The 13,275-nt window shown below is 35.0% G+C and overlaps 1 protein-coding gene across 1 annotated transcript; it reads right to left on the reverse strand.

The window, feature by feature from the left end:
- Positions 1–382: 382 nt before the first annotated feature.
- LOC107596585 (keratin, type I cytoskeletal 18-like) lies at positions 383–8,685 on the reverse strand. Its single transcript, XM_016287342.1, has 6 exons — positions 8,259–8,685; positions 6,390–6,554; positions 6,018–6,143; positions 4,606–4,844; positions 3,167–3,201; positions 383–994 (listed from the first exon to the last, which is right to left on the reverse strand). Exons 1-6 carry the CDS (start codon positions 8,607–8,609, stop codon positions 621–623), a joined length of 1,290 nt encoding a protein of 429 aa, XP_016142828.1. The 5' UTR covers positions 8,610–8,685; the 3' UTR covers positions 383–620.
- Positions 8,686–13,275: the final 4,590 nt, after the last annotated feature.

Genomic DNA, 13,275 nt, shown 5'->3' on the forward strand with positions numbered 1-13,275 from the left:
GTGTCCATAAACCCATCAGTTTACACAAATCGGTCTGTTTTAAACTAAAAGACAGAAACAGGTGTTTTCTCATGTCGCAACATAAGCAGATGTATGTGTCTGAGAAAATATATTTTGGTGTTAAAAAAAAAAAAGAACAGTACCTAGTTTCTGTTTTTATTTGAGTTCCATAAGATGAGGCCGTTCCCTTGCCGTTTACTGCAGAAACTTTTTTAGCAGAAGCACACGCTTCTCATCATGCCTAACAACGCCCTTCATGCGTGACTTATTCACAATACAGCACGGCCTCTCATACCTTATTGCTTACTCAAAAATTATTATTACTGACCCCTACCCTTAGATTGGTAATTTACATTAGAAAATAACAACACTGACCAGAAAATGAAGCTCATACATATTTAATTGTGGCATAGGAGATTGATAAAATTGTCATGGTCAACACAAAGAAAAACTGAGCAAGAACAAAGGAACAAAGACAGAGAAGAAGAACCACTGAGGCTGTAAGAATAGGATGAGACATAGCAGTAAAAAGTTACTTTTTCTTCACAACATCTTGAGAAGCTTCTTCCTCCTCATCGTGTTCAGCAGGTGACTTCTCTGTCCTCCACTAACTCATCTTCCTATGCTAACGGCAGTTGTTTTGTTAACTCTTCCTCTGCTTTCACCTCTTCCACCGCTAGCTCCAGTTGTTCTGCTACTTTCTCTTCCTCTGCTTTCGCCTTTTCCACCGCTAGCTCCAGTTGTTCTGCTACTTTCTCTTCCTCTGCTTTCGCCTTTTCCACCGCTAGCTCCAGTTGTTCTGCTACTTTCTCTTCCTCTGCTTTTGCCTCTTCCACTGCTAGCTCCAGTTGTTCTGTCAACTCCTGATCCTCCCCAGAAACTTCCAGGTCATTGTGATTAGTAAGATTTTGCTCAAGTTCCCTCTGAGAGACCACTTCTCCGTCCACTATTTCTTGTGTGATGATGATGGCTTTCTTAAGTCCGACGGGAGGAACTGGAGACAGAACGTAGGCTGAAGGTTAGAATCAGTCTTTAGTAATTCATTAAGACAATTATGTAGCACACCAAAAAAAAAAAAAAGCACTAGAAGCTCTTAAAAGCAAAGAATTCATTAAGCTTCATCATGATGCATATATTAGTTGAGAAAGCAACATTTTAATAAATATTACTAGGGTCATTCTATGAATCAGGTGCCTATTGCAGTTTAAGAAGATAATTTTGCAAGTTTTTGTACATTTCAAAAATCCCATCAGACAAGTAATTGATTTAAAGGTCCCATATTGTCAAAACTGAAACAACATGGCATCCATGCCATTGCTGAGCAACAACAACAACACGGAAACATGTCGAAAAGGTTAACTTTAACCACGAAACCAGATCGGCCGACCTGTAACATTACACGTTATACTCAAAGGATGGACGATCTGACAGGATTGTTACTATGAGGTGGATCACATCTAACGTGTGTAGTAAAGACAAACTCACCGTGTCTATCTAGTCATGATAAAGATGTATATACATTTCAATTTCAGCAGGCAACTATTTTTACAGCTACACTGTTGTTCCAGCCACAATTAATCACAACAATGTATATACAATTACAAATGATTATATATAAATCGTCAGTTTGTTGTTTTACACACATGCACACAGACATTATTTCATACACGACATAGTCGTGAGATGCAAGAAACATAGACATATGGCAAGAAATCTGTAGACGCGCCCATAACAACAAAAGACAATACTTTATTGAAGCTTTTCTGATAAGAAGTGTGCGCTGCAAACGCGAGCATTTTTGACGATCGTTTCTGTCCAGTCTGCTCGTTTTATCGCGTTTAACCACAGCTGTCGTCGGTTTTTTGTCTGGCAGTGGCAGCAGATATGCGATCAAATTTCTAATTTGTGGCTGTATTATGTCGATTCTGGCACCCAACTTCACAACAAGATGATATTTTAAGCTCCTTATGTAGCCGAATCTGCGCTGGTTTAAATGGGCCGCCTCCAGTTTCCCCTTTGTTTTGCTGCCTCCAGCTAGCGCTGTGACTAGCTTACCTGTGTTACCTGTGGTTGGCCTGGCCGTGCGTCACTCAGAACACAACAGGCCAATCAGAAGAGAGGATATTAATATCATGAATATTAATTAGACAGACCAAAATCGACCCGTTCTCAGCAGAGCTCCTGAGAGAGGAGCTGTAAAAATATATTGAGATGGTTTTGGTACTTATACCGCAAATATATATTCTTAAGGACATCAAAACCTCAAATAAAACTCCAGAAAGGTGTACAATATGGGAGCTTTAAAAGTTAACACATTGCATTGCACCATCTCAAGCTAAATTAACAAATTGTAATATATTCTGAGATATGATTTTAGTTTAATTTGACAATTGGCATTATAAGCTCATGAAGTTAAAAGGTGTTTCTTTGAGAATTGATGTTGATTGTTAATTTTACTTCATTCATATTTTTTTTGAATTATAATTATTAAAAAAAAAACATTAAAATGCATAAAAGTCAACTTAAAGGTAAATGTATAAACACTTTTGTTCATAAGATTTGGGGCAGTAAGTTTTTATTTTTTAAAGAAATTAATACTTTTATTCAGCAAGTATGCATAAATTGATCAAAAAGTATTTCTATTTCAATTAAATGCTGAATACTGAAAAATAAATGTTTCAGTTTTCACAAAAATATTAAGAATTTTTCAACATGGATAATTATTGTTTTTTTTTGTTAATCAGCATATTAAAATGATTCAGAAAATTCAGCTTTGCATTACATTAAAAAAGATTTTTAATATATGCATTTTGCTTTCCTCTGTAAATACATACATGTTAATAAAGCCAAAAAATGAAGGTGGCTAAAAAAGGCACACAAATGGCACCTGTTTTGTAGAATGACCCTTTTGTTGTAACATGTTGCAAAGATGATTATCTCCAAACATATTTGCATGAGGATAGCAGTGAGAAACATAAACAGTGTGAGTGATGTGAGTGTATTTGGCCAGCGAGGGCTCGGGCAGCACTGTTTACTCGTCTTTGTTAAACAGTACAGCAGTGAGTGATGATTAGTATGAAGACAAGCTTGATGTGGGTTAGGCAAGCGTGTTTTTTAACTCACACTGACGATGCTTAAAATCTACACGACGCGTCACGGCACTCACCTGCATACAACGCCTGCTCTAAAGAAAATTCCTCTCTGTGGAGGGAAGAGAAAACATGAGAGAGTGGCACAAAGGGAGGTACTTGATGGAAAGAATGCAACTAAATGTTCGAAGTTAAGAGTCGTTCACTGAAAAACCCCACACTGAGTGATCACTTTTCTGCAAGGGCCGAAACGTCCCCCTCATTGTCTTTAAGTGGTGTCTACTTTAATGGACAGATGCTTGCTGGGACATGTTTCTCACAAGCCTGTAGGGAAAGAGTTTGTGCCGTGTGTTTGTTACTATAGAGTGACTTCACCATGGAAAGATGAGCTTTGTGCACGCTAGATTTGCATGCGCAGCTCACAAGGGAGAATGCTGTATGGAAGCAGCAATGTTGTGTGATGTGCACATAAAATGAAACGATTTAAAAATGAATGGAATAGTCCACCAACAATTCTAAACCTGTATGACTTTCTTTGTTCTGTGGAACATAAATGAAGATGATATTTTGAAGAATGTAACCAAACAGTTTCGGTTCCCACCGACTTCCATTATATGAACATAAAATAGAATGGAAGTCAATGGGAACCGAAAATGTTTGGTTACCAACATTCTTCAAAATATCATCTTTTTTTTTTCCCCCGCAGAAGAAAGAAATGCATACAGGTTGGGATTGGAACAACATGACGGTGCAACAAACATGCATAAACATGCTTTTTGTATTTGTTCTTGACTACATCAAAACATTTGAACAAAGAGCAGTATTTACCTGCATATTCTTTTCACTAAAATACTTTCAGAGAAAGTTAGACATTTTCGATTTTGGCAACAAATCATTAAATCAGTGTTTTGAATCATTAAGGGTTATTGTGCATTATTATATTTTTATCAGCTGTTTGGACTCTCATTCTGACGGCACCCATTCACTGCAGAGGATCCATTGGAGAGCAAGTGATGTAATGCTATATTTCTCCAAATATATTCCGATGAACAAACAAACTCATCTACATCTTGGATGGCTTGAGAGTGAGTACATTTTCAGCAAATTTTCATTTTTGGGTGAACTGTTCCTTTAAAATAGACAGCGTGACCTGATGCACGAATGCAACTCTGATGGCATTTTTGCTACATTGTTTAAAGTCAACATGAAAATGCATGAATTAAAAAAAATAAAAATTATTTGTCTTATCAAATTTTTACAGTAATTTTATATGACAAGCAAAATTGTCTTGAATACATTGTGAATTTTTGATATATTGCCCAGTCCTAATTTGATTCTTCATAAGGGCTTATAAGGGATTTGGCTTCAGTCTAAAAGAAAAACAACTGATTCAGCTCATTAAAGACTTGAGGCGATTAAGTGTCAGGGATGATTCTAGCATTTAGCTGGAATATGTTTTTTTCCCATCCAGTTTTTGATCACTGTTCACAAACTCATTATCTCTCCTTCATCTTACCTGTTTTTGTCCCCCTTGTCATCAACAACACCCTCCAGGAGACGGTGATAGGTGGCAATCTCTGCCTCCAGTTTGGACTTGAGGTTGAGCAGGGCCTCGTACTCAGCCGCCTGACGCTCCACCTGCGCTCGCACCTGTCCCAGCTCTCCCTCCAGCTGCAGGATTCGAGAGTTGTACCCATTGACTTCGTGAGCGTAACGTGCCTCCGTTTCATGCAGCGAATCCTCGAGTGATCGAATCTGCAAAGCACCAAGCAGAACAAGAAAGGTTTGGACACATCTGAAGTTATGTTTCTCATGATCTTAATAACTTCTTGAAATAAAACCCTCTGTGTGAAACTGACAAATATAAATGTTTATTTTTTATTTATTTAATTTAAACGTTTATTAATTGTATTATATTGTTTAATTTCATTTTTGTCAGAATAAGTATATTGTTTCATTTTACATAAATATTTCTTACACTGAATGACAATGGAGCATTATTTCATCCACATTTTGACATTTTATTTTCACAAAAGTTATAATATATATATATATATATATATATATATATATATATATATTAAAATATATATTATATATTCATTCTTTTTGTTTCCATTTTTGTTATTTCATTGATGACTTTACTATTATACTAAAACGTGGGAAATGGTAATAATAAAGGCATGTATGTCAAAGGTAGGTATGTCAAAGTTTCTGACTTTTTTTCTGTGATTATTTCTGTGCAGAAATGTGTCTTAAGTAAGCCCAAAAAAATTATCTTGAAAAAACAATCTTGACAAACCACTATATAAAAACAGCTTTTGTTTTCCCATGGTTAAAAAACACTTGGGTGCACAGGAATAATGTGCAAGACATGTTTGAGCAACTGAATCTGCTAGACACCAAGTAGAATAAAGGAAAGTCTGGAAACATTTAAATGCATGGACAAATAGAAATGATTATTTTTAATATTTATTTAACATTTAGTACATTTCAGTAATTCAATTTTTTATTATATTATTTCATTAATTTGATTTTTATTAGATTTTCTATTTCCAGTATTTTTGTTTTCATTTGTGCTATTTATAAATGACTAGTATTATTCTAAAATGTGAGAAATAGTAATAAAGAATGAGTAGGTGTGTCAAACCTTTTGACTTCCAGCAATTATTTCTCTGCAGAAATGTGCTTCAGAAATGATCTTGACAAAGAAATATTTTCCCATGGTTTAAAAAAACACATGGGTGCACAGGAATAATGTGTAAATTCAGATGACATGCATGCACAGAGACAGGCATTGGAACATTTCGTGCTATCACATCTCATAATCATTTAAACGATGCACATGTCTGCCAGGTGAGAGTGCTGACTGTGTAGAATGCTGAGTGATTTGTCAAGTGGATAATTTGTGTAATCTGTGTACCGTACCATGTTGTGCAGAGCCTGCAGGTCAATTTCTAGAGATTGTTTCTGCCTGCGCAGCTCGTTCAGCTCTGTCTTTCCTGCCTGCAGAGCTTCTGTGTTCTGAGTCACCTCAGCTGTCATGTTGTCAAACTGGATAGAGAGGAACAAAGAGAACAAGGGATCCGGGTCACATGACAATATAGTGCTGCCTTATAATTAGGCACAAAGCTCTCCTAAATAAAAGGCACTTTCCCATAGGACACAACATAGGGTCACAACTGACAAAATGAAAGATGGTGCTTAACCTTTAATCCTTAAGAGACACAATTATTATATGTGCTGTTATATATATATATAACAGAAGGAGAAAACAAAAGAATGCAAAATATGACTGACTTTGTTTTGATACCAGGCTTCAGTTTCCTCGCGGCTCTTCTGCACGGCTCGCTCGTACTGCGTGCGGATGTTATTAATGACCTCATTGAGGTCTGTACTGTTTTTAGTCTCCATTTGCACATTGACTTGGGAGTCGCTGATCTGGTTTGTCAGGTTGGCAACATCCTGTAAAATAAAATGATCAATGGATTTAGTTATATGGATTATATTGGCAGGATCTGGCAACATAGCTGCTGCTGGAGAGCCGAGTTTGTTTAACGCTTGCCCTAAAGCATAGAAAAACCAGGCAGGTTGGGTGGGAAGATCTGTTGACAGTAGCTCAAATAATGATTTTATGGATTCAAATATTACTTTTTTAACTATTTCCCATTATTTTAATATAATATATAAAATCATTTAAATATTCAATTAATTCAAGCAATATTAATATCATAGTGTTAATATTAATGTAAAAAAATTTAATGAAATTGTTGATTCATTTTCTCAAAGGTGAAATCACGTTGATTTATGACTTCTAGAGCACTATACAGTAAAATTAATTCGATTTTACTTCCAGGACTGATGTTTGCTTTGGCTGCGCCCTGTTAATTTATTAACTGCTGCTGCTGCTTGTGATTAGAAGGCTGATTGTGGTCCAACAGTGAGTCTCATACAAACACAGATCAAACAAACCACCTGCGAGTGCATCTCTGTAGGGTTGAGGTGTTGCTGTTTAATCAGTGTTGAATGGTGTGTTTAAGGCGTAAATGTATATAATATATTAAAATATATATTATATATTCATTCTTTTTGTTATTTCATTGATGACTTTACTATTATACTAAAACGTAGGAAATGGTAATAATAAAGGCATGTATGTCAAAGGTAGGTATGTCAAAGTTTCTGACTTTTTTCTGTGATTATTTCTGTGCAGAAATGTGTTTTAAGTAAGTCCAAAAAAATTATCTTGACAAAACAATCTTGACAAACCACTATATAAAAACAGCTTTTGTTTTCCCATGGTTAAAAAACACTTGGGTGCACAGGAATAATGTGCAAGACAGGCATGTTTGAGCAACTGAATCTGCTAGACACCAAGTAGAATAAAGGAAAGTCTGGAAACATTTAAATGCATGGACAAATAGAAATGATTATTTTTAATATTTATTTAACATTTAGTACATTTCAGGTAAAAGTTTTGTGACTTTGTCTTTTTTTTTTTTTTTATAATAATATTTCTTCCATTTTGTTTCTTAATTGTATTTCAGTTGTTTTCTTGCCAGTTTGTAACATTACTGTCTTTTGCTGCTTTTGTCGAGGTCACTCATACAAAATGCATCTTTTTACTAAAATAAAATAAAAATAAAATAAATAAAAATGCATTATGAAAAATAGATATTGAATAGTTTTTTTTATTGAATCAGTTCTACATTCAATTAATAATTCAATATATTTTAATTAAAACTTTAAGGTTGCAACATATTATAAGCAAGTTGTTGTTGAACATTTGTCTTTACAAGCTTAAATCCCATACACAGCCATAAACAGACTTAAAATTGAATTTTAATAATTTTTAAAATTTTTAATAGATGAGTTGGAGCTGGTAAAAAACATCAACAAGTGACCATTATACATATAAACTTGCATCTCATGCCTTTAAAGAAGTTGCAGAGCTGGAATTTAAAGGGCGGAAGCTTTTCAGAAGCTCAAACAGAAGAACATATTTGGCCAGCATAATTCCTAAACTTTCATTTGCTTCATGATATAGCCTACTATTATTCTAAAATAAGGAAAATAGTTATAGAATGAGTAGGTGTGTCCAAACATTTGCTTGTGTACTTTATGATAAAAAGCATGCATGAGTACTTAACAAAACCTTTATTTGCTCACCTGGTTTCTCAGATCCGCAACGATCTTCTCATAGGCGCTCCAGTCTCTGCCGATCTCAGCTCCTTTCCTCATCAGAGCCTCTTTGATTTGCTCCTCCAGTTGATTGTTGGAGTCCTCCAGGAGTCGTACGTTTGACAGATACCCCGCCAGACGGTCATTCAGACCCTTCATGGCCTCTTTATCATCAGCTGGGGCAAAAGTGCTGCTGTTGATCTGCACGATCGGACGCAGTGTGTTTGCCAGATTCCCTATAGCGGCTGGGGAAATGGCCCCGAACCAACTGCCCCTTGACCCCATGCTGCCAGAAAGACTTGAGCTGGAGAAACTCCTGGAAGGGCTCTTGAATGACATGGTGCGGATTAGAGGTGCCTTTGAGCGTGCTTGCGAGACGCGGTCTGCTGTTTTACCTGCGGCAGGTAGTGGGAGGGGGGTTTGGGAGCAGCTATATATAGACTCAGATCTCTACAGTGATTGGTCAGGGGGATGTAAGTCTACACCTGCACGGATATCATTTGTTTGCAAATTCCCACAGAGGATAAACAAGGATGTACTCTCAAACTACACTGAAGAGAATTTAGTGTAGGGTTGACTTTAAAAGCATTTTACACACAGAAATTGCTAGTAAATTTCACTAATAATTGCAAAAAAAACAAAAAACAAAACAAACACTGAATTAAACATGACGTTTTGTTTTTCATCTTTTTATTTACAACAAAAGTTATTTCATGCCACATGAAGAATTTGTGTGTGTGTGTGTTGCATGTTGTCATGCGTGAGTACAAGTTATATTTTGTTTATTCTATATATACTTTTTCTGTTTATTTCACAGGTCCTGTCAAGAACACGCCCAGGTCATATTTCACCATAATATTAAAAGAAAGACATTAGATTTCACTTTACCTTTTGTGACAACATGCCCCCAATAATAATATCTAATGGGGTAAGTTGTCACACTGAGCACCAAACAGTAAAATAATAAATGGTCAATAAATATGGAAATTAATACATATTATGTTTTAAAATACTATTTAAAAAAAAGTGCATAGAAGCACATTGTTTATCTCATAAATCCTGTCCAGAATACATCCACATCCATGTCATATCGCTCTTCAGGCCAGATTTCACTTTCTATATATACGCAGTATATTTTCATAACATAGTTCACTGAACACACATCGACCTTTTGTGACCACATGCCCCAATACCAATAGCTCATGGGGTATGTTGTCACACTGGGAACCAAGGAGTTTATCATTATCTTTTCATCAAAATATAAATATTTTGAAATTAGGAAACACAACCAATTAAAGAAACAGCAAAAATGGACATCACAGTTCAAGAATTCAATTCAAATCTGCCTTCATTATATAGCCAACTTGTGTCTGAATGTATTCCACTGTGATTTTGCTGTGTTCACTTTCTTTTTAATAATAAAAATTAAAATATAATCTTTTTTTTTTTCAATAATAAGGTATTATAAAAATATAAAATTCTAGTTTCATAGACATAATTCATAAAAATACTCTGATTTAAGGTTAGAGGTTTGGATTACGTTTTTGACACCAACATACACAACTACCGCTGGAGAGAATGCTTCATGTAAATGCAAATCTTTCTAGCTTTTATACAGACCTAGCTCCAGTCTGCCCTTTATATTTATGTACATTCTTCTAGGCTTCCAAATAATTAAAATGCATATTATATATTTATAACAATCTTTAAAAGTATGTGATCATGCTATAAGAATGTTGATATTCAAATTATATTTTCATCATATTTCATATTTGCATTTCTTTTGTTTTTGAAAACTGGTTATTATGATAATGGGACGTGTGGCATTTCCACTCATGGCCACATGAAAGCAGCAGAGACCGCTTGACATTAGTGCTACTCTCAAGAAAAGTTCTGCAGGAATCATGAAGGACTGTGTTACAAACAGCCTACAGGATTACTGTAGACACATTTAAGGAACCAGCAGGAATACTTAAATATATTTGCTCTGCCTTCAGATTTGTACTGTACACGCAGGTACACGGGAATTGCTCTTTGGGGTTGGATCTTCTGGTTTCGCAAAAGCGGCCTGAAACGATTCGTTCATGAATCATAGTGATTCAGTAAGGTAAAAGTGGTTAATTTATTGAAAGTCTAAAATACTGAATTAGATTTTCTCTAAAAATCATAGCTGAATTCATAAATAAATGTATCACCTTTCTTTTACACTAAATATATATATTTTCTGGCAACCATATCATTTTATGTGACTATCCTGAGCAGAAAAACATCTTGCAATATGCTTTTGTGGTATGTTAACCTCGGAGATCCCTGATAACACGCGACCTCACAGTTTCACATTCATTTGCAGCTCTTTGACACAGATCTGTAGCTTCCCATGATCATTTAATATGTTAGTATAATTAAATATGTTTTATGAAAAGAGAAGTAGTTTAATGGTATGTAATATGACTACTGAACATGTGATAAACCATTGTTTGCAAGCCATAAATGCCATATAGGTCACAAATCGTTTGTCAGAGGTGCGGAAAAATCAGGAGTAAACAAAACACTGGAGATTAAACATTGTAGTAGAGCTTTAGCCTCACAAGAATGACAAAGATTGGATTGTTATGAACTGACAAGCAACCTGGAAAGACACAAAGACGGATCCATGAACATCAGAATCCTGATTATAGACTTCTGATAAGGGCATAGAAATGACCAAAACGTGTAAACAGAAAATTCAAGACTAGACTCCTAAACTCCCATAAGATTCAGTTTAAATCAAATGGTAAAACAAATAAAAACCATCGATCACATCTATGTACACAGAGAGATACTAATGCATGCTCTCCTCAAAACATAGTGTCATTTGTGATGAATCTGTTTGAATACTGACTGCTGCACATTTGGTTGTGTAAATCTATATTAGTCTTGCATAAATCATTCAAAAGATCCCAGATGCACAGGCCAGTCTAGATGTGCTGTTTCTCAGAGAGATAAATCACATCCGACAACTTGTTGATTCCTCGAGTATAATCACAGGCTGAGCAAAAATCTCTATGCACTTTCAGTGTGTCCTTCTAACAGGAACATTGTCAGAACTTTGGCTAATGTTCTGGCAAGGTTCTCTTAAATGTTCTTCCAATAACGATAATAGAACATTCGTTCTAACTTTAAAGTAAGCACAAAAAAATTCAAAAATGTATGGAATGTTTTTTTTTCTGAATCATTTTTTAAATGTTACTGCTTGTTTCAGAACATTCAAAAGTAACGTTCCCTTTCAAAATGGAATGTTCTCTTAACATTCGCATAACCAAGAAAAATACGCATTTAAATGATTTTTAAAAAAGGGTGTTTTGAACATCAGATAACGTATTTATACCTTAATGGAAACATTTTCAAAATGTTCTTAAACATATTTTTGCAAAACAGCAGCTTGAAATACTTGAAATACAGCAGCTTAAAATACTTTAAAATATCTCCTTCAAGTTTGGATTGAAATAAGAATTAATAAATTATGGACATTTTCATTTTTGAGTAAACCATTTCTTTCTTCAAGGTAAAGATCTGCTGCGCTTCAATATCAAGCTGGAATGTTCTGAGCATGGAAACCCAGAGAAGCAGAGAGAAGGATAACATCCTGAATCTGACGAGCCAGCATGAGGTTGCTGCCGCTTGCAATAAAGATGATGGAGAGCAGAACAAACAGGGGGGAAAAAAGATGAGTATTGCTTTTGGTCAAGTGTATCTGATTTTGATCTAGTTACCTTTTCAGTAAAAATGCATGCATCCTTCTCTAAGTAAAATAATCTAATATGAAATTCTGATTTGTGGCTGCACTTCTGCTTTCATTGATGAAAGCACCTTTGTGATGGCTCTTATTGGATCTGTTTTTCAGCAAGAAAGGTCACAGCACAATAAATGGCATGAATTAACCTGACTAGTACATAGGGTGCTCGTGCTTTTTGGGGGTCATCTGTGCAGGTAGATTTTATGATACAAGTAAATATAATATAGTTCCCATCAAATGAAAGGAAACAATGTAAAAAATGTATTCATTAGTATTTTTTTATTAAAATATCCAAAAACCACTAGAACAGTGTTATATATTTTGCTGACTTGTGTACTTACATGTACTTACACCCAAATGTTTCGAAGAATGTTTAAATTCAGAGAAATAAGCAATTTTAATTAGTGACACGAACCGTGTCTATAGTGTCACTGTGTTGCCTGTTGCCTGTTGCCTGTTGAAACACCAAAGACGCTTTAATATGTTAAGCGTTTTATTAGCAGTGCTGGGGAAAGTTACTTTTAAAAGTAATGCATTACGATATTGCGTTACTCCCTAAAAAAGTAACTAATTACGTTACTTAGTTACTTTTTATGGAAAGTAATGCGTTATATTACTTTTGCGTTACTTTTTAAATATAAGCAGGGCTTGATTGTTTTTAATATAAGAAGTTCTATTTATAGCAAATATAAAAGCCCTTTCACACCAAAAAGTGTAATGAATAAACCTCAGGCTGAAGCAAAAGTAAATTCACATCTGTACAGTAGAACGCAGGAGAAGAAACACTCTTCAGCAATAAAAAAACTAAGCACAATTGTTCATTTCTCTAAAGTGATTTTTGCTTATTAGTACGGTTGAACTGGATCATCAAAGGTCAGCAGCAAAAACATTGGTTAATAAAATGGGATTAGATACATTTGTGTTATTTGACATATTTAATTATTGCAGGTTTGCGTCATATTCTGAGTTTGCATTTCACTGTTTTAATTCATTTTGATGAATACTAAATCAGTTTTTTGTGAGTGGGATGAATTAACGCACATTCACATTTAGTCTAGAACTACAGTAGCATCATGTTCACACAGCGCACACAACGCCTCTGCACTGCCGATTTCTCCCAATATGGGGACAGGAGACTTGTCAGTCAATAAATGGGAATGCAAAGTAACTGGCATTACTTTTTTTAAAAAGAAACTCAGATATTTTCTTGTAAATTAAAAAAGTAATGCA

This window comes from Sinocyclocheilus grahami, unplaced genomic scaffold, assembly GCF_001515645.1.
Source record: "Sinocyclocheilus grahami isolate Dianchi unplaced genomic scaffold, SAMN03320097.WGS_v1.1 scaffold221.1, whole genome shotgun sequence".
Taxonomy (NCBI): domain Eukaryota; kingdom Metazoa; phylum Chordata; class Actinopteri; order Cypriniformes; family Cyprinidae; genus Sinocyclocheilus; species Sinocyclocheilus grahami.